General features: G+C 44.1%; 2 protein-coding genes across 2 annotated transcripts in view; both read left to right on the plus strand.

Annotated features, from left to right (window-relative positions):
* The window catches only part of yjefn3 (YjeF N-terminal domain containing 3), a gene marked incomplete at its 5' end in the record, with an annotated part of 16,938 nt that extends 16,398 nt beyond the window's left edge, over nucleotides 1-540 (plus strand). Inside the window, 2 exons of the mRNA XM_083671559.1 lie at nucleotides 1-26; nucleotides 333-540. The exon at nucleotides 1-26 is cut by the window's left edge and continues 125 nt beyond it. Coding sequence (XP_083527685.1) covers nucleotides 1-26; nucleotides 333-529 — 223 coding nt within the window. The 3' untranslated portion in view covers nucleotides 530-540. The remainder of the gene's footprint in view (nucleotides 27-332) is intronic.
* A 2,577-nt stretch (nucleotides 541-3,117) lies between these two features.
* Nucleotides 3,118-19,668, plus strand: cilp2 (cartilage intermediate layer protein 2; the record flags this gene model as incomplete). Its single annotated transcript, XM_083672095.1, has 10 exons — nucleotides 3,118-3,181; nucleotides 9,866-9,955; nucleotides 10,947-11,216; nucleotides 12,296-12,478; nucleotides 13,286-13,441; nucleotides 13,642-13,962; nucleotides 14,605-14,713; nucleotides 14,960-15,117; nucleotides 16,911-19,342; nucleotides 19,470-19,668. The coding sequence occupies 9 exons, from the start codon at nucleotides 3,118-3,120 to the stop codon at nucleotides 19,328-19,330; spliced, it is 3,771 nt and encodes a 1,256-aa protein (XP_083528221.1). The 3' UTR covers nucleotides 19,331-19,342; nucleotides 19,470-19,668.
* Between the last annotated feature and the right edge of the window lie 1,574 nt (nucleotides 19,669-21,242).

The raw sequence follows: 21,242 nt of genomic DNA on the forward strand, positions 1-21,242 counted from the left end.
TATGGCCAGTGTGGACATTCCCTCAGGTACAGTAAACAGAAATGCTGCACAGCTGTAAATGTGACTGATGGGATTCTTCTGGCTCAGCCATTATATCACACTCCCCATTTGTCTTGTTCTGGAATGCTGTTACCTAGCTGGAGTCTCATCTGTAAGATATAAAACTCAGATTAAACTTGAAAGGAGAGAATCAAGGGAGTTACACAATATTATGCTCCCAGGCTCCTCACAATGTGATGTCACGTGACACTAACTGACTCTAATAGATATGCTTTCCAATCGATAGAGAGATCAAAATATGAAATATGATCATTTCTGTTTTTCTATCAAAGGCTGGGATGTGGATGATCCCAACACAGAGGGGATAAACCCAGATGTCCTCATATCACTCACAGCACCAAAGAAGTGCGCCACCAGTTTCTCTGGGAAGCATTTCTTGGCCGGACGCTTCCTGCCCTATGACATCCAGAAGAAATATGATTTGAACCTTCCAGAATACCCTGGTACAGACTGTCTTATAGAACTGTAACAAATGAAACACCCCCCCACCCAGTCCTCATTTTGAATAAATATGGATAATATATTCACATGTTTTGTATTTTATAGATTGTTACTGTGCTTTTATTGTTAATGTGCTACAGTATCTCTCAAATGGGTTTAGAGCAAGTTGCAACTTAGCCAGGATTTGCTCTGATTGCTAAATACAGTACAATAAAAAGATTCCGAATTCCGAATTCCGATTTAGAACTTGTGAGTGGTCTGAGTCGTGTGTCTGTTTGCAAATGGTTTCGAGGATTAATCATGTGAGCTGCAACATTCTCCTTTCTGTGATTTCAGAAATGTAATTTTCTCCCTCAGCAAAAACTGATGAATGTTGTACGGAACAGGTATTTCGTAAAGTACCTACAACTTAACAACGCTATTTTTTCAAAAATGTATTCTTCTGTTAAGAGTTCTTATTTTCTATTTGAAGAGTACTTGGTTTTTGGGTCAAAACTGTGTATTTTCCATTGGCTGATTTGTTTGTTTGTCTGTGTTTTTGTTTGTTTTCTACAGTACACTGTATCCTACACTGCTGCATTTTATTTCTCCCAGTGCAGTAACACATGTTCCTTAATACGAGTAGCAGTTGTAGAGTTAACTCTTTGTCCAATAAAAATGGTCATTTAACAGTTTTGATTCCCATGTGATTCTTGAAAGTCTGTGAGTGGGCTGTAATACTATAGTATTTATATATGGGCTAGTGTATTTATACTCCTGCATGAGTCCTGCAGGAGCATCCTCTGAATGCTAACAATGCTAGCGTGTAGGAAGTCATTGTGTCGGAATGTTGATCTTCTAAACACACTATGGTGTTTGTCAGCGGCAAACTGCCAAGGGAGTATACTGTAACGTACTACAGCTGAATATTTACTGGTCATATTTGTGATTCCTTTTTGCTCCTTTTTTTAAAGACCCCTTTTTATTATTCTTTAATATGAGAGTCTTTATTATGTTTAGCATATGAAGGCAGTTGTAACTGTCAGGGTTTGAACCAGGGACATCTCACACAGACGTAAACTGTTGTACCAAGAGGACATCATTGTGATACAAGGGCTACATCTGGTTTTATAAATCACAGGCAGAGCCATTCATCATGGGAGCATACTGTACTTCCAAATCACCTCTGCTACACAGTGGTAGTTAATCTCGTTCTAATCTTGGGGGAGAGGAAGATAATTAGGATATAATAACCAGAGTTATGGTAATAGCTATTGATAATCAAATCATATGGAGAAGCAATGTTCTTATGTTTCAGTGCTGTTGAGATTTCACTGATATGGAACTAAGGGTATTAGTGCAGATACTCCAAACAAGACGGAGGGCACAGAGAATCGGAGACGGGGCTGCATGGCATTAAACTGTAGCACGCTTCGGGGAATTTTACGGAATCCTTTCTAAACATCATTAGAATTGCTAATGATGCATTTGCAGCGTACGGCCAGTGCATTCCATCCCACAAGCATGTCTCGTGTTTTGAAGTAGTGTTCTGTTGAATTGCCATATGACGCCACTTCCCTCCTTGGCATCGCAGCGTCATGCAATCAGCGGTTGTTAAAAAGTAAAAAAAGAAAGAAAGTCGACCATCTGGCATTGCCATGTTGTCTGAGAGGGATAGAGTTGTACACAAACAATGTGCCGGTCTGCTCTAAGTCAGCGACACTGGCAGCAAAAGGACATGACGGTGAATGGAAGAGATTGCAAACTCTGGGCAAGATCACACTCGTCCAGCCAATTTAGCAGACATAAATAGCTAGTAAATAGATAGTTAACATACCTTTTAGATCATTTGATTAATGACATGACAAAACTAGTTTTTTTTCAGTGACGATTTTCATATTTTGGGATCTAACCAGTGTGAATGGTATACATCAATGTTATACTGTTGACAGGCCTGTGTTTGATTTACCACCAATCCAAAAATCTAGATTTTGGTTAAGTAAAAAATACTGTCCAATTGATGTCACATAAATGGATTCATAATTTCATATTTTTTTCAAAATAAAATTTGAAAAATGTTCTCAGTATATTCTATCTACAGTGGTATTGACACACCTGTTCAGAGGGATACAATCACAAGCCCAAAAATGTATTACTAACCAGGGAAAAATGAAGTCAATAAAGCAGTCAGAACTAATTAAATCTTACTCTGTCAAAGCTGAAAAACACCCTTTTATTTGAGGTAGTATCCCCCCCCCCCTCCCCACACACACCTCCCCCCCCCTCTTTCTTCTCTGCCTTTTTGGGAGTGATATGGGGGACACAGATGTTAGAGAGCCCTGGCCAATGGTGAGCTAAGAGAGGCAGGATTGGACTCTCTCTGGGTGTCCCTTCTTTTAAAACTCCTGAGCACTCCAACAATCCTCACATGACTGTGTTTAGGTACAGGACCAGGTTTCCTAGCACCGTCACTCACACCTGTGATCATCACCAGTAGGTCTTCACAGGCTGAGATTCGAAGAAGTATTAATATTTTAGTAGTAGTAATAATTAGTAGTAATATTCATCACTTTTGAGAAACAGAGCATCATCTTCATCACCATCATCGCAGTCTGAGGCTGTGAGAAAGGCGGCACCATGTGGGACTTATCAAAGGTGACACTCTTCCTGTCTTTGCTGGTTGCAGTGGCCGTAGCTCAAGGTACGTGAAGTTCATGTAAAGTTTGCTCATATTACTACTACTGTACTACAACTCACACTGCCTGATCACCCAAATATGAACAGTTTTTTTTTATTAGATTCTAGATGTTTCCAAGACAAAAACAATATTGGAGCCAATTTATTTATGATTTGAAAACATTTTGTGCAATTGTATATGTTGTATCATTGTCTTAGGTTTGCATCTCATATACTGTGACCCAGTGGTAAACACATACTGGTCAACTGATCAACTCTGTACCCTCAACATCTTTAGTAGCACATCAATCTTATACACTCTATCAATAGTAATATTCTATCAATACTCTATCAACACTGTCAATACTCTATCAACTATGCTAAAATACTTTTCTTTTCTATAACTTGTAAATCAGTTATGAGTGTGTATCTCCCAGAGGATGTCTGTGTCTAGTGTATTGGATCAGTAGTACTGGACCATGAGGAGTTGTGAGATGGTGAGATGATGTCATAAATGATCTGTCTAGTGGTGAGGTCCTGTTTTGGATTAGTCCACAGCTGGAGGGGTAAATTCACCACTGGGGGGGTAAATACAGGGTGTTAAGTCATCATTGCGCTCCGCTGTCCTGATAATGAGCAGCAGATGGATCTTCTTCAGGGCTCGTTCTGGATGTGAGACTAAAGGATTTCAGGTTGATTGGTTTTCTCGACCTCTCGATTGTGTGACTGACCAGCATATTTTGCAGAAGGGAAGTTGATGTGTCCCTGTTTTACCTCAAAGCTCAGGGCCTGCAATCCTCAAGAGACTTAGCGGTCTGTCTCCAAGGAAACTAGCAGAGCAATAATACCATATCAACGCTCCCACGTTCTCACCTGTTAGGACTTTCAACCTGCTGTTCAGCCGTTTGAGAGAAGAAAATAACAGGTGAAATGACTCTACCTTCCCACACCGTCTCCGTGTCACTGTGTCACTCTTTCCTTTTTCCTTTTCATTTCCCCTCATGTGCCCTCCCTACTCCTCTCTCTTTCCCTCTCTCCCTCCCTCCCCCCCCCCCTCTCACTCTTGCTCTCTTCCCCCCGTCTCCCTCTCTCTTTCCCTCTCTCCCTTCCTCCCCCCTCTCTCTCCCACCCTCCCTCCTCCCCCTCTCTCTCCCTCTCTCTTTCCCTCTCCCCCTCTCCCCCCCCTTCTCTCTCTCTCTTTTCCTTCTCTCTTCATCCCTCTCTGCTTTCAGCAATTTATGACCTGTTTCCCCATTTGAGGAGACAGCTGCTGCCTCCCTACCGGATACTCCGCGGTGCTGGTCTGAGATGGAACATTGTGACTTGACATGGCCCAGGATAAGTCCCTGGTCTTTAGACCCACTGTCCCGCAGTCCTGCTCTAATGAGCTGCCATTCCTCATGTCTGTGCCAATGTCAGTCTCAGAGTGGAGGTGTGCCGACAGGGAAGATGATGAAGCTGTCCGTCTCGTTGCTCCAAAGTCAATGTTATCCTGTAGAGTTGAAATGTATAGAGCAGACATCCCCTTTGAAATGAACATTCCTTGATGGGTAGACTGGTGGACATCTTTATTATACCTGTCAATTAGCCCTCGTGGGCTAGCTATGTCCATTCTATAAAGTCTATATCTACTTGTCCTTGTGTAGTTGGTCTTATTCAGAGGGACTTGTTCTCCAGATGCTGGCTACAGACTGGGGGCCACTGGTCCAGCAACACTCCACACAAGGAAATACAGTACATGTAGAATCTATATAGCCTTTTGACTGGGATAAAATGCCTCTTAAAATGAAGCAACTCTCTGTAGTGCTCTCTGGCTTTGCTACTGTTTTATAATGATGATGCTTGTGTTTGAGGTGCAAAGTGCTCTATCATCACTTTATGATATAGCCTGTGCAGCTTTGAGCAGCAGCTATTTCTAGAGCTCCTGGCTATGGTGTAGAAGTGCAGACAAGCACTTTGAGTTTTAATGGGGATTACCATTGAGACCATTTTCTTTTATAGCTTGAAAGAGGAAGTCTGTTGCGGTAGCAAGATTCTGTTGAAGAACACAAAGCCTCAGTTATCCTTTTATAAATCCCCCAAATCGGGTGGTTGATTTGCATCATTAGTTAATGTCGGAGGCAACATTGTATTCTAGATAATTGAGCGCAGATGCTCTGAAACAGGCAGTGGCTCCCCTTCTAGAGCTGCTGCCAGCAGAGTGAGAGAGAGAGAGAGAGAGAGAGAGAGAGAGAGAGAGAGAGAGAGAGAGAGACCGAGAGAGGGAGAGAGAGAGAGAGAGAGAGAGAGAGAGGTCGTCTGATTTCTCCACCAAAGCATACCTCCTCCAGGGAATGGGCCAAACACAGAAAACAGTTTCCACATGCATACTGTACATAGACACTCACACACCCATGCAGACTGAAAAGTGCTGGCACACACACACACACACACACACACGCACACACGCACGCACACACACGCACACACGCACACACGCACACACACACACACACACACACACACACACACACACACACACACACACACACTCACTGGGCAATCATCTACATCCATTTATCCATAATGGAAAACGGAATTCAGTTTTCAGCCCATTGGTACACCACAAAACCTTGTCTAAATAAAATGCTACTGATTTTAAACAAATACCTCCTTATTACCTACAGCTCAATAAGGCCCGGGCTGTGTGACAGATGTTTCCAGGCCTCTAACACTCCAATGCACACTTCTGTTATTACACTTTAGTACAGGGGCCACTGCTGTGGCAGGGCAAACAAGATGCATCAACACTCAGCGACTCATCCAAGGAGTTCATCCAAGGAGTTACATAAAACAGAAAAGTGTTTTTACATTTTCTTCTTGTAAGAGTCTGGAATATTTAAACAACATCCAGACGTGCTGAAAGGCTCGCATCCCTGCCAACCCAAATCTGGCACAGCCACCTGTCTAATCTGACTGAAGCCTTTCTCTCTCTTGGTAACTTCATAAACTTGCCCTTTTTTTTCTTTTCTTTTTTTAAACTTTTTTTTAAAACTTTTTATTAGCCTCTATTACCTGGCAAGGTTCAGTGTTTTGCTCTGTCTCGGAAAACACCCGGCAGCTCCGCCTGAAAAGAAAGAAAGGAGAGAATGCCCTTTAGAATGGCCTTGATTATTAATAAATGGATTGTCCTTGTGTAGCCTGTAACTAAAACACACCACATCGTTAAAAAGAGCCCTCATGACGTGAACGGCAAACCCCTAACCTCAAATAGCACGCCGGAAATAAGGCCCAGGAACAACAATGGCAGGCTTAAACATTGCGAATGTAGCGGAGGGGGGGGGGGGGGGGGGGTAGAGTAAACAAAGACGATAGGCTGACGGATAAATACCAACGCCAAATTGAGATAATTCCCCTCACTACCCTCATCTCTAACAACGACTGGTATTCAGCTTTTTTAAGAGAAGCAGTTTGTCCTTTAAGTAGGCACTGTTTATAGGGATAGAGACATACTTGGGTCAGTTGCTAATGTATTGTTTCCATTGCATGGGCTATATTTTTACCTCTTTCAGGATCTTGTTACCATGCTGTGTGTTTTATGAGGGTTGTGGTGATGTTGGAGGGAGGTCCACTTCAGGAAAGGTTAATCGCCAGTAAAAGAGTTAATCATAAGTTAATCCTGTATCCCCCTCACACCAAAAAATAAGTAGTTTCTCTCAACACGTTGTAATCTAGATGAGGTAACACGGCTTACGTACCACTTGCATGAAGCACTAGTGCCTATCAAATCACTAGGTTTTATATAAAGTGTTAACAAGGCACTCAAAGTGACTTTAATGCTAAAGTCAGCCACTGGAATCCAGACCAGTGTACTAGACACCTGCCATAGTTGAAGTCAGAGGGCTGACGTGGTCCTTATACCAGATATGTATTCCTACATAAAACCCCTAATGCCATTATGCACCTCATAAATGATCCTCATAATCTTTTTACAGTTTTCATTTCATTATCACACGTCTCGAAGTCATAACAGCATACATAATAACTGGCCACCCCCTACACACACACACACACACACACACACACACACACACACACACACACACACACACACATACACACACACACACAAACAAACACACAGAAATCTTCTGGAGGCTACTGTATGTTTCTGCATTCCAAAATGTCTACCGGCTCCTTCATCTCTGCTATTACCTTATGTTAATGTCTTTGAATGTCTTGAGAAGCTCTGTCAAAATACAACATGTATTTCCATTATAGTAGCTAAAAGCAGGATGGAGAATGAATAGGCACTAGAACCAAATTAGCTGATGATTGCTTTTACGAGCCCATCAAGTTACCGCTGGAGTGATTACAATCTGCTTGTCATTAAACACTAATCAAATCAGTCAGTGTTCAATAGCCAAGTCACGGGGGAAAGGAGTGTGTCCAAAGTCTACATGAAGTATCAATTAACTCAGCTTGTCTGAGTTTAGGTTTTGAGTCATTGATTTTAACAATAGAAAATGTACCCTCTCAATGGGCCAACTCAACTAAATCACCCCGGTTATGTCCTACAGCGCTCATCTCGCTGTGATTAGCAAGCCAGGCTACAGAGAAGAGTGGCTGTTAGATGTGTACGCTAGGTATTGGACAGGCACATCTGTACTGCAGAGATTGTGTGGAGAAACATTTGTTTCTGTTTATCTGGCCATTCCACGTCAAGCAAAGGGAATCTGCTGATATCAAATATGAAGTTTCTATGTATGATTGATCATTCTAGGCATGAACAGTCCACCTTGGCATGCTTTGAGTGACAGTCTATTCCTTTTATTTTACAAATACCTATCATAATAAGTATTAATCAAGGCTGACCTGAAACTTTCATGATACCACTTGTAAGAGTAAATCACTTCCCACCATACCGTGGCAAAATCTCTCAAATCCCATTGTTTTGAAATGAAATGTGCTGGCGTGACAATAAAGACAACCATTAGCAATAAAACGAGTGGGACTGGACTTGTCCTTGCCCTGCGTGTCTTTGTGGCTCTGTCCATAAACTCAGCGGTGTCCCTCCTAAAGTGGTAAGCGCTCTCCCAGACAGACTGACAGACATACACAGTATTGTGAATGGCTTTCTAAGGTCCTGTTGAGAGACAGACGGGCAGACAGACAGACAGACAGGCAAATGGACAGAGAGACAGACAGACAGACAGACAAACAGACAAACAGACAGACAGACAGGCAGACAGACAGACAGACAGACAGACAGACAGACAGACAGACCTGGTGGCTCCAGTCACAGTGGTGCTCTGCTGAGAGAAGAACAAGAGTCTCTGCTGTCTCCCCTGTCAGCCCTTTGATCCCTGGTGCTGCCTCATATGTGCAGTGTGTGTAATCAAAGGGACCAACTGCTGAGCACGCTGCACATCGGTCCAGCTGCCTAATGACAGGATCAAATGCAGATAGACAGAGGGTGAGGGAGGAAGGAAGCTGGAGAGGAAGCTGGACTGTAACAGTGGGACTGATGGATCTGCTGTGGTCAAATCACTGACTAGCCTGTGGACTAGAGATACCAATATAAATGACTCATTGTCAAGGCCACGAAGGTGTGTGTGTGTGTATGTGTGTGTGTGTGTGTGTGTGTGTGTGTGTGTGTGTGTCTCAGTATGCTGGCTGGCCTCTCTAAAACACGTTCTTGCTATTAGGTTCCCAAGTGGCCCCCTCTCCAATCCCTTCCAACGATCACGTCTCCATCAATAAGTCATTGACACTGAAGAGACTAATCGAGACACAGCTGAGAAAAATCAGTGCACGAATGGCCATCTGTTACAAGTGACTCGTCCAGAATAGATGAGAAGCAGGGGAGGGTGGGTGGAGGTCTGGAGGGAAAGAGAGAAACAGACAAAGAGAGAAAGAGAGAGCATCAGCAGTGCTTTTCCATATGGACCTTGGTCCTTAATGAGATTGGACAGTGTTTCGCTCAAGGCTGAGAAAGCCCCCATGTCTGGAGCAAGAAACTGAACGTTCTTGGACTGTGGAATGATGTGTCTGTGTGTGTGAGTGTGCGTGTGTGTGTGTGTGCGTGTGCGTGTGCGTGTGCGTGTGTGTGTGTGTGTGTGTGTCTGAGTGTGCGTGTGCGTGTGTGTGTGTATATGTGTGTAATTGCGCTAAGGATCAGATGTCCACACACACGCACACACACACACACACACACACACAAACACACACACACACACACACACACACACACACACACAAGCTGGATCTTTCCAGCCTGCCTCCTTACACCTCTGTCTTCGGGGGGTAGCAGTGAAAGAGGACCACGCTTGTCTTTGTCCTCCAGTGGCACGGAGACAAAGGGGGCTCAGGAAACACAGACACCCCAGGGACAGCGCAGCCTGATCAGGTGTCACACCCTTAGACTTCCCCCTGTAACCCCCCCAACCGCGGCTCGGAGTAAGACATTCCTCTCACATTCACAGACACTCAGACAATCTGAGGAACATATCTTGGACCCTCTCCTCAGACACGCAACTCTAAGAACCTGTCATGCTTACGCCCCCATAAATCTGGTACTCCCCGTTAATGTGGTGGATCCATTGAGCAGTGGCCCTCTGGTCACTGTTACTGCTACAGTGGTGCATCTGGACCCAGTGGAGCAGGTAAAGCCTCACCCAGCCTTGTTTTCATGTTGCATTCTCCTCCTTCTCTCTTTGATACACTGAAGGCCCCACCTGGAACAGCTCACTGCTCAGGAAGTGGAGTCAGACTGACAGGAAACTGGCTTACAACACACTGACTGACACACCAACTACAGGTAACACACTCTCACCTGGTCTATACATCACTCTCATCTGGATAATCCATACAACACAGTGACTTATCTGATTTATTATTAGTTTTGCTTCTTACAGAAGGTGATTATTCCCAAATTCGATATGCTATAGGCCTACTGCATTAGGCTACACTCCTAGCTCTCCACTTGTAACTGTACCCTGTTATGACGTTTTTCACGATGAATGAAACAGTCTCGCTTACGTCACCACAGAATGGGAGGTTTCTTTGGATGATTCTTTGTTTGTTGCTTTGACAGAATGATCAATAACGACTGAAGTAAGTCGGGAAACAATCAGAGCGGTTTAGAGAAAAACATGGCATTAAAGAGTGTAGTTTATTTCAATCAACTATTCATGACATCCCAGCCAAACTAATATCCAAGCCAACACAAACTGCAGACTAATATCCACAGGCACAGGAAATTAAAAACGAGGTGGCAATGTCACCACAGAGCTGAAGAGTGTTGGCTTACTGATAACGCGGCAAGTGTTTTTAATTACACAGGGAGGGACTGTCAGTGTTTTCCGACTGCCTTCGTGTGACAGCACACATCCTTCAGACTGACACAGCCTCCCCCGATACATCACCTCCCTGTGTTCTAGAAGGCTCGCAAGGGTGTCATTCCAATGACACAATCAATTATTCAGAGAAAAGGTGCACCGCTAATGCAAAGCAGCGAGTCGTTTCACCACATCAATCCTCCTCTGGTGCTGCCGAACATTGAACATGTGACAGACGAAAGCTTGACAATGGGCCTCCTCGCTGCCTGCCTCCGCATCTGAGCCGGGTCGGCCGGGGGGCTTGGAAAGAGCTTTGGTTAGTGCTGTCTCCCTCGGGGCGTCTGAACTCTGCTCAGATGACAGTAGCAGACTCTTCTCTTAAAAATGGGTAATATAACCCCCCCCCCCCCCCCCCCCCACTCCACCACCACCACAACCCCCCGGTTGTGTCTCCCTCCTCATGTGTTGCAGGCGTGACTGAGTGGACGTCCTGGTTCAACATCGACCATCCGGGAGGGAATGGAGATTATGAGCGTCTGGAGGCCATAAGGTTCTACTATAGAGAGAGGGTGTGTGTCAGACCCGTGGCCATGGAGGCCCGGACCACAGACTGGGTGGAAGCGACGGAGACTGGGGAGGTGGTGCACTCCAGTCTGGAGAAGGGCTTCTGGTGTGTCAACAAGGAGCAGCCATATGGTCGGATCTGCTCCAACTACCATGTCCGCTTCCAATGCCCACCAGGTACTGAAGCGTGATGACCATACACACATACAAACACAGAAACAGACATTCAGAAACAGACACAGACACAGACAAAGACATAGGAACACACACACACACACACACACACACACAATAACACAATTATTTACTTTATTTGCTAGATGCAGGTCACCTTACACTGTAAACAATTTTTTATTTTATAGGTAATTTCATTTATAGGAAATTTCACTGTAATTTCATACCTTGTTTTTTCTGTTTAATTGAATAATGGAATAATGCAGGTAAAATCACAGAGATAAATCTACATTCAATATTCTTCTTGTAAAAAAACAGGAATAATCTAAATGTATGAAATAACAAACATTTTATGTTTTTTTACAGACATTAATCCCCTGTTCACAACAATAAACCGTAAAATTAAAAAAATAAACCGATAAATCTCAAACATCAGTAATTAGCAATTATGTTCCAGACATTGATATTTATTTCACATACAAATTACATTTTGAATAGGATTTATTGAATGTCAAATGAGACTTTATGTTTCAAAAACCTATAATGAAACCGAATGTAGAATAAAAGATACATATATTAGCTGTTATTTCACAGATGTTGATCCAAAATCACAAAAATAAACTGTAATAGTATGATCATTTACATTAAAGGGACACTTCACTATTTTACATCTTATAGTCAGATGATTCCTTACATTGAAAGTAGTCTACTACTATCACTACTGCCATACAATTCCCCATCAAAATGGGCATTTATTCATGTAATTTTACAATATTTAGTATTTTAACAGCTTAAAACTTCATTTTACATATAAATTGTACTATTTTGACATTCAAAATGTGTATTAAAATGTTAATTTTAAATATGTGTAAAAGTCTGTAAATTAACTATACTATTCTTTATTTTACCAAATGTAAATAACTGTATTTTTATGCCTTTTCTATGTCCTTAAAAACGACATTATTTTACTGTAATTTGACAGCTTTTGACTGGGAACCCTGCTGCCAGACTTTTTACTGTTTTTTTTTACATTTTGTTTTTTTTACAGTGTACTCTGTTTTTTGCTGTGTGTCTGTGCTCAGTTCAGGCCTACTGGACAGACTGGGGTGTGTGGGGCCCCTGCTCAACTACAGCCTGTAACGACGTTGGTATCCAGGTTCGCCAGAGGAAATGTATGAGCATTCAACCACTGCCCCTGCTACTGACGCCCCCATGCCAGGGACACCACTCGGAGAGGAGGGAGTGTGCCACCCCACCATGCCAAGGTACCCCCGACACCACACGCACACACACACACACACGCACACACACACACACACACACACACACACACACACACACACACACACACACACACACACACACACACACACACACACACACACACACACACACACACACACACACACACACAAACACACACACACACACACCAACATCTAACCTGTCAGGATTCACCACAGATATGAGGAAAGTCAGCCCACTTTATCTATTGCCAAGAGATCTGAGATTGAACAGCAGGAGGACATTAACTATTCAAATGTTAAAAAATGCACAAAAGCCACCGTAGCTGCATTGGCAGTATCTTTTCCACACATAAAAGCCTTTGTGTAGGTGTCACTTTTCCCTCCACATTGAGCTTTTGTCTTCCAATTAGCTGTGGTCCCTGATACAACTTTGATGTTCATAAACCTCCAGAGGCTTTGATCACACTGTAGAGGTGCTGTCACTGTGGACCTATATCTCTCTGCCACGGGTAAATCTGTCACAGCACCTGTCTCCTATCTGCCATTGTGAAGAACAGACGACAGTCCCTGACACGTTGCAACCCAGGTAGCTAGGCCACACTTGCATCCTTTCAGCTGTCCAATCTAGTCCACCGCAGACCATCAACTCTGGACAGTTGTGTTTCCCCGCTTAGATCTGTGGCCCCCTGCCGTAGACTTTTCAGCCTAAATAGGAAATGTTGGAAATGGCAATCATGGATGCTGACTTAGGGGCTACCGCTTGAGAAATATCAGAGGGAAACACCGACGTGCAATTTTTACCATATGTCTGTGTTGTTTGAGCAGCAAAATGGAGTCCCTGGGGTCCGTGGGGAGCATGCTCAGTGACCTGTGGCAGGGGTCGTAGGATCCGGAGGAGGACCTGTGTGAGAACATCGGAGACTGTGCAGTGTGTGGGACGACCTGTTGAAATGCAGAAATGCGGGAAAAATCCATGTCCAGGTAAAATGCTTTAAAAAAAAAAATACGGACTGTGCTCTGTAGAAAATATAATGGGAAATCATTCTCTTCGACTGTTAAAGTAGTAAGCATAATCAGCGCAAACTTATTGTGTGTGTGTGTGTGTGTGTGTGTGTGTGTGTGTGTGTGTGCGTGTGCGTGTGCGTGTGCGTGCGTGTGTGTGTATCTATGTGTGTGTGCAGCCAAGTGTAAGTATGAGTGTCCTGAGGGCCATCCCAGTGAGGACTGCAGCCGGTGTGTGTGTGAGAGCCATGTGCTGCAGGGTGAGGTCTTCACTGTGACTGGTGTGCCCGTGGAGGGAGCTAGGGTGGCACTGGCCAGCCGACCCAAGATCATCCGTGCCCGGACCAATGCCAAAGGCCTCTTCAGACTCCCCGGGATCTGCTCCAGCTCCCCCACCCTCCTCGCCATCAGGAAGGAGAAGTTCGCCCCCGTCGTTGTCTCCACCTCCAGCAACACCACCTCTGAGAGGTCCTGGGTACGAGCAGTGCTAAAGTCCGCAGGTGAGTCCCATTAACACCATACCTGGGTCTAAAACTATGAGAAATACCTGCCATATGGGTGGGTTTTCCTTTGGTTCCATTGTGCCAGACAAACTCAGTCTAGCTTTGCGAAGTGTTTGACATTGTTTCAAATGCTATTTGAACCCAGGTAAGATTAACAAACAGGAGTCTATTGACTTTGACTTTATTTAAGTGTATGCTCACAGTTTAAAAACTGAAGAAATAACACAATTAAATCACTAATCTTTAGAGTCTAATGATAGAGTATGTTCTTAATGTACTCTGTGCTGTGCTGAGCCAGTCAGACAGTGCAGCCATCCGTCTGCCTGGGCCAGATGCTGGGACCGACATATAAAACAACAATATGGACCACTGGAGGAAAGCCTGAAGCAGTTGAAACCGTTACAACACTCAGTATATATGGAAACTAAACGAACACAAGTATATTCGCAGGGGCAGTATTTTACACCGCAATCCCACACCAATCATTTCTCATAAGTACGGAGACCAACAAGGGTTGAAACTGTAGGCCTGATTGAGTTTTATGGGATCTGATGCCTCAGTGGTACCATTCATAACATTCATAACGTCCAGCGCCAGTTCTTGAGGATTTGTTTCCCTTCCTTCCTCTCCGCTCTGCAGAGAAGCCGTACATCGTGAAGCACCCGAAGGACAAAGTGCGGTATGAGGGACAGCGGGTGATGCTGTGCTGCAAGGCTACAGGATCCCCTCAGCCTGACAAATACTACTGGTAGGATAATGGATAGGATAATGCACACATCACCTTGTGGTAGGATCATGTACACACAAATCCTCGTTTATTTTCTAAACCAGGGTTTCAATCGATAGCAAATCATTTGAGTGACTTAAGTTTGCACTTTCAGTATCTCTGTAATTGTACATGATCTTACACTGTGACGCCAAAGGCCCGTTTCCATCCTCGGATTATTCTGTTTTATTCTCTATACTATTCTGTTCTGTTCTATTTCCTCTCCAGGTTCCACAACGGAACCCTGCTGGACAGGACAGTGTATAAATACGAGGAGGATCTGGTGCTGAGAGATCTGAAGCCAGAGCAGTCGGGGCACTACCACTGCAAAGCCAGCAGTCCCCATGGCAGCATCAAGTCCTCTCAGGCCTTCCTCACTATAGTTGGTGTGTAATCCTTATCAATACAGTCTTACATTTGAATTTATTTGAATTGTTCTTCATTGAATCCCCACAAGGGCAATTGAAATGTGACACTGTCATGTCAAGTTTACCAGACACACACAATACAAACGTACTAGAACTGATGCTATGCGTTAACGTTCACATTCACAGTCAGACAAAATAAATGTAAAATAGATCATTTTTACTGCTGTGTTTATCTAGAGAACAATGCAGGATATCATGGACACGACAGGATGCTAAATTGAATAAGAAACAGTGAGAGAGAAAAGAAAAAGTTGAATGTACCGTATCTGTTACATCGAGAAAGAAAAAACACACACCCGAGGCAAATAGGATCATAAAATATGACGGCTCCCAGAATCTGGCAGCACATAGAGCAGTACGATTTTATTATGTTTACACTGGTCGAAAGCTCTCCTTTCTAAACAAAGATTCTTTACCGGGAGATCACCCTGGACACAGTAAAAAAAATAAAAAAATCCCACTTCTCCAGAGCCCTGCAGTAGTATTGAAGTGAAATCCAAGATTCTAATAAATCCGGACAAGTCAGACAAGTATGTATTTCCACATCCGCGCAGGGATAGATACACATTGTGCGTATTCCCCAGATGCTTGTTAGCCACGATATGGCTTGAAAAAAGTGTCTGTAGGGGAGTGTGCTAAAACCATCAACCCCGGGCTTCTTCTTCTTCTTCATCATGTTTGTTTCTCAGTCATCATTACAGCTTCAGAGATCTGCCCATCTGGATAACAACAACAGCTGGAACTGCAGCGGTCTGAGTGTTCCAGAATGATGAACCTGCTTGGTAGCCTGCAGTACTATCGGCCCAGTGTGGTTTCCTTCCACAACGTTACACTCCATTTAGTCAATTCAATCCAAGTCATTCAGATTGAAAGAGTAGACCTACTCTTTTCAAAATGAATGGTTCAGCGTTTTTCAAAGAAGGCAGGAGGAGTTCTTTGTAAATGGCCAGTGTTACAGTAATGACACATTGGGCTAATCAGACTGTGCCATCTGTCTGTAATAATCTGCTTATTGGGGAGATGGGGAGTTTAACAGGAATACTGGACCGTGAACCCGGCCATGATATCATGCACATTAATTATTTTGCCAAAATTTGGGCGAACAATAACCCTTTCTTTCCAATTCCCATCTGGATGGATGGTGAACAAATGCTCTCTTCAAGTTCACATCTAATTACCCCATTATGGATGTTTTGTAGTGCGACTTGGCTAATCACAGATATTCTCCAGCCATGTAAACTGTGTGTGTGTGTGTGTGTGTGTGTGTGTGTGTGTGTGTGTGTGTGTGTGTGTGTGAATACTGTAGATCAATGGCTCAAATTAATGATTGTTATTACAAATTGTTAACAGAAACATTTTAATCAGTTGCATAATAATCACATATGTAGTTACTGTGTAATTACACTAAATGTTAAAAATGTACATGACGCTTACCTATAACTTTGTAAGAATACATTTTTCCACAATCATTTAGAAATTGCATGGTATGTGGAGTTGATTGGTTTCTGTTGTTACACAAGTGGAATAAGGAAGAGTCCTTATTCCACTTGTGTAATAACAGAAACCACAAAATTCCATTGCTATGCATTTGCAAATCCCTTCCTAATGTATACTATAACACCATGTTAACACAATGTTGTTGTAACTACAATGTTACTACACAGGCATAGGGGACATTAAATGAGTTGCAGAATGTCGGTCATAAATAAAGCGCAACCCATTGCTAACTCTCTCCACTGTGTTATTCACAGCTAAAGGCACACCGGCATGCACCCCCACCCCCGAGGACCACCTCATCAGACTGCCCATGGACTGTGTTCAGCCTGCGACCGATTCTAAGTTGTACAACGCCAAACGCTGCCCCCACAACAAGTGCGCGGGCTCCCTGGACTTCGACATGCGGTGCCGAGATGGGTCCAGCTTCTGCTGCGGGGTCCAGAGGATGGAGAGCCGGGTGATTGACTGTGGGAGCTACATCCTGCCCATCCGGGCCGTGACTGAGTGCAGCTGCCAGAAATGCGTTGAGCCCAGGGTGCTGGTGCGTGGCAGGGTGGTCACAGCAGACAACGATGAACCGCTGCGTTTCGGGCACATTTACATTGGGAAGGAGAGAATGGGTACTACAGGGTACCAGGGCGGCTTTACCCTACAAGTGACCCCTGAGACGGAGAGGCTGGTAGTGAACTTTGTAGACCCCACCCAGAAGTTCATCGATACTCTCAAGGTGTTCATCTTCGATAGAAGGGGCGGCTCTGTCTACCATGATGTGAAGGTGATGAGAAAGAAGGAACCCATAGACATAAACGCTGGGGAGACAAACACTATTGACCTGGGGGAGATTAAAGGGGAAGATCCAATTGGCCAGATTGTCATCCCTCCAAATTCCTTCCACAAAAACAATGGGGAGGTGTATGAAGGGACGGTGAAAGCCAGCGTCACATTCATCGACCCTAGGAACATCACAACAGCCGCTGCCGCCCCCGGCGAACTCAACTTTGTGGACGACGAGGGAGACATGCTTCCTCTGAGGACATACGGGATGTTTTCAGTTGACTTCAGAGATGAGACGAACCAGGAAATTCTTGGTGCCGGAGCAGTCCAAGTACTCCTAGACACACAGCACGTCAAAATGCAAGCGCACATCCCCAAAATGAAACTGTGGTCCCTGAATCCAGACACAGGCATCTGGGAGGAGGAGAGCGACTTCCACTACACTCAGGCTACATCTGGGGGCCACGGGAGGAGCAAGAGAGAGGAACGCACTTTCCTCATAGGCAACATGGAGATTAGGGAGCGTCGACTTTTCAACCTTGATGTGCCTGAGAACCGCCGCTGCTATGTCAAGGTTAGGGCGTATATGAGTGATAAGTTCCTGGCCACTGAGCAGTTGGAAGGTGTAGTCATTAGCTTGATAAACCTGGAGCCCAAGCCTGGCTACTCATCAAACCCCCGAGCATGGGGTCGCTTTGACAGCGTGATCACCGGACCAAATGGGGCCTGCCTGCCAGCCTTCTGTGATGCCCAGAGGTCTGATGCGTACACAGCTTACGTTACTGGTATTATGGGTGGAGAAGAACTGGAGGCAGCTCCATCAACCCCCAAGATGAACCCAAACATCATTGGAGTGTCTCAGCCGTATTTAGATAAGATAGACTACCAGCGCTCAGACCACGACGATCCGCATCTGAAGAAAACAGCCTTCAGAATCAACTTGGCAAAACCTAACCCCAATAACCTTGATGAGACCAACGGGCCAATATATCCATATCAAAGTTTAATTGCCTGTGAAAACGCCCCCGTCGATGCCAACCACTTTAGATTCTTCAGAGTGGAAAAGGATAAATATGAATATAACGTTGTGCCCTTCCAGGAAAACGACTTGACGACCTGGACGGGCGACTATCTCTCCTGGTGGCCGAACCCTCAGGAGTTCAGGGCCTGCTTCATCAAGGTCAAGATCCAAGGCCAAAAGGAAGTGATGATTAGGTCACAAAACAAGGGAGGCACGCACCGCGAGACCAGAGGCCAGCTCTATGGCATCAGAGACATCCGCAGCACCAGAGATATGAAGGAAGCCAATACGTCCGCAGCGTGTCTGGAGTTCAAGTGTAGTGGTATGCTGTTTGACCAGGCTGCTGTAGACAGATCCCTCATATCAGTCCTACCACAGGGGAACTGTCGCAGAGTGGGCATCAATAGTCTCTTAGAGGAGTATCTCAACAAGCATCCCCCAGTTGTCCAAAACAATGAGTCCCACGCATTCAACATGATGGCCCCTGTCGACCCCCTTGGTCACAACTATGGCATCTACACAGTCACTGACCAGAACCCAAGAGTCGCAAAGGAGATTGCTATTGGCCGCTGCTTCGACGGAACCTCAGACGGTTTCTCCAGAGAGATGAAGTCGGGCTCCGGGGTGGCCCTCACCTTCAGCTGTCCAGAGAGGACTGTGACCAGGGAGAGTCTGTTCCAGCGTCTGCAGACCAACCCAGGACAGACATTGTCTCAGATGGCCCGGGGTATGAGGGAGTCTGAGGGGCTGCAGGTCCGGAGAGGGTCCACCCAGGTGGTGGCTTACTCCTCAGACCAACGGGGCAGGACCCAGAGCAGAAGGGCCAACTCATCTTCTACCAGGAGGAGGTCTACTATGAGGACACAGCAAAGGCAGTAGATCTGCGGTTAGGTGAGTTGAGATGAGACATATAACTGTGTACCGTTAAGAACATGTTAGGCAGCACTGTGTGAATAGAACATTTGATACTTTTTTTTATTTGATTGATGTTCTATGAACATGAAAAATCTGTCCCCAGGTCTTTGAGTTAGAAATGAAGAAGATGACATCCTCACACAAGCCAAAGAAGGAAATGTCAAGTTCGGTCAGCCTGATGACGATGGATGTGAACTCTCTCCTGAGTGTGTTCCTCTCTGAACACAGTAATGATACTCTATTAAAACAGTCATCAGTCCTGCAAAACCACCCAGCGGAGAGGGAAATTAAGACATTTATTTTCTCAGAAACTTACTTGAAGGGTTTGGCAATAAATACCAGTATTCATTCATTTCCTTATGAGAAGACATACGATTTCTTTAGCTTTTATCAGTCCAGCAAAGGACATTTATTAAATTGGCATTGATAGGTTTTTCTCAATTATTTGAAATGACTGAATCAATTCCCATGAAAGCTACAGTTTATATTCAGATTTGTAGCATTCCACATTAACCATGGTGTACGTCTTTACTGACGTCTCGAAACGCTTGAGTTCAAACAACACATTAACTCCAAATGCTAAACACTTCATAATTGGCCAATGCTTTTCCATTGCACTCATAGCTCCTTTAAGATCAGAGAGAAGAGAACATGAGGTTCCTTGTTGTCTGTCTTCACAGTAACAGACACTGAACTATTTTCTTGAAACTGGGAAGTCTACTCTGCCAAAGGAGAGGCATATTTAAGAGGACACAGTGGGGTGCAAGGAATTACGACGTCTATGGAACAGAGGACGATTCTTAGACACTTCTTGTTTTTAACTTTTTTTTTTTTTATTATTTGCATGTCACGTTGCCAACTGTGATGCAGCCAAACCTTTCTCTCTAACCTAACTACAATATGCACACAGGCAGGGCTTCTGCCAAGAAAAGCATCCCTTAACAAAACCCATCTTACTAGTAGACTAAACAGACCCTGCGGTAGGCAACCTGGGAAACAGTGTAGATTGTGAGAGGGATGACACAATTCCCTTTGGATTTCATTTTCCGCATTAGCCCCCAAGCGTTCATCCAACATACTTTCCTCTGTCCTTCAAACATCTCTCCAGCGTTAAAGGGATAGTTCACCCAAATTACAAATCACATGTTTTGTTTGTTACCTTGAAATTAATCTATGGACAAGGACAAACTTCAATCAACACTTTGGTTTTGTTTATTGAGGCACTTTCACGAAGCGCTAATTGATAGCATTTTTAACCAAAAAACAATGGATGTCATTGGATCCTGAATTAGCGTGTTTGAAATGTCATGCACAAACATCTCAAATTCTCTGCAAAGACTTCATGACTTATATTACCACTGATTTATATTACTTGATGATTTGACCATGACATTTCAAAAACGCTAGGGATTAATTCACTTTCATTGTTTTTTGGTTAAAAATTCTAACAATTGCTAACGGTTAGTTACAGTGCCAAGATAAACAAAACCACAGTGTGGATTGAAGTCTGTCCTTGTCCATAGACTCCTTTCAGGGTAAGACAACAATTATGGGATTTTGCAGTGAGGATGAACATTCCATTTAACTGTCCCTTTAAATGTCAAAACAAATCAATAGACATTAGAATATAATCCATATTTATACAACACAGGGAATTAGCTAGACTAATTCTGAGGCTAAACTGACTGTATTGTTATTTGGTGCTGCCGTCTTTGTCTCTTGAAGTGCAATAACTATGTTCCATTTTGACTTGAGAGCCCTTGCAAATCATCACATATGACAAGCCAATATACTGCACAAAAGGGAATTGCTGGTAAATTGGGCAAATCCCTCAGTAGATTTCGGCTGGGATACTGAGCATGTTTGTAAGCCGGCT

Source organism: Argentina silus (assembly GCF_951799395.1).
Source record: "Argentina silus genome assembly, chromosome: 6".
Lineage (NCBI taxonomy): Eukaryota > Metazoa > Chordata > Actinopteri > Argentiniformes > Argentinidae > Argentina > Argentina silus.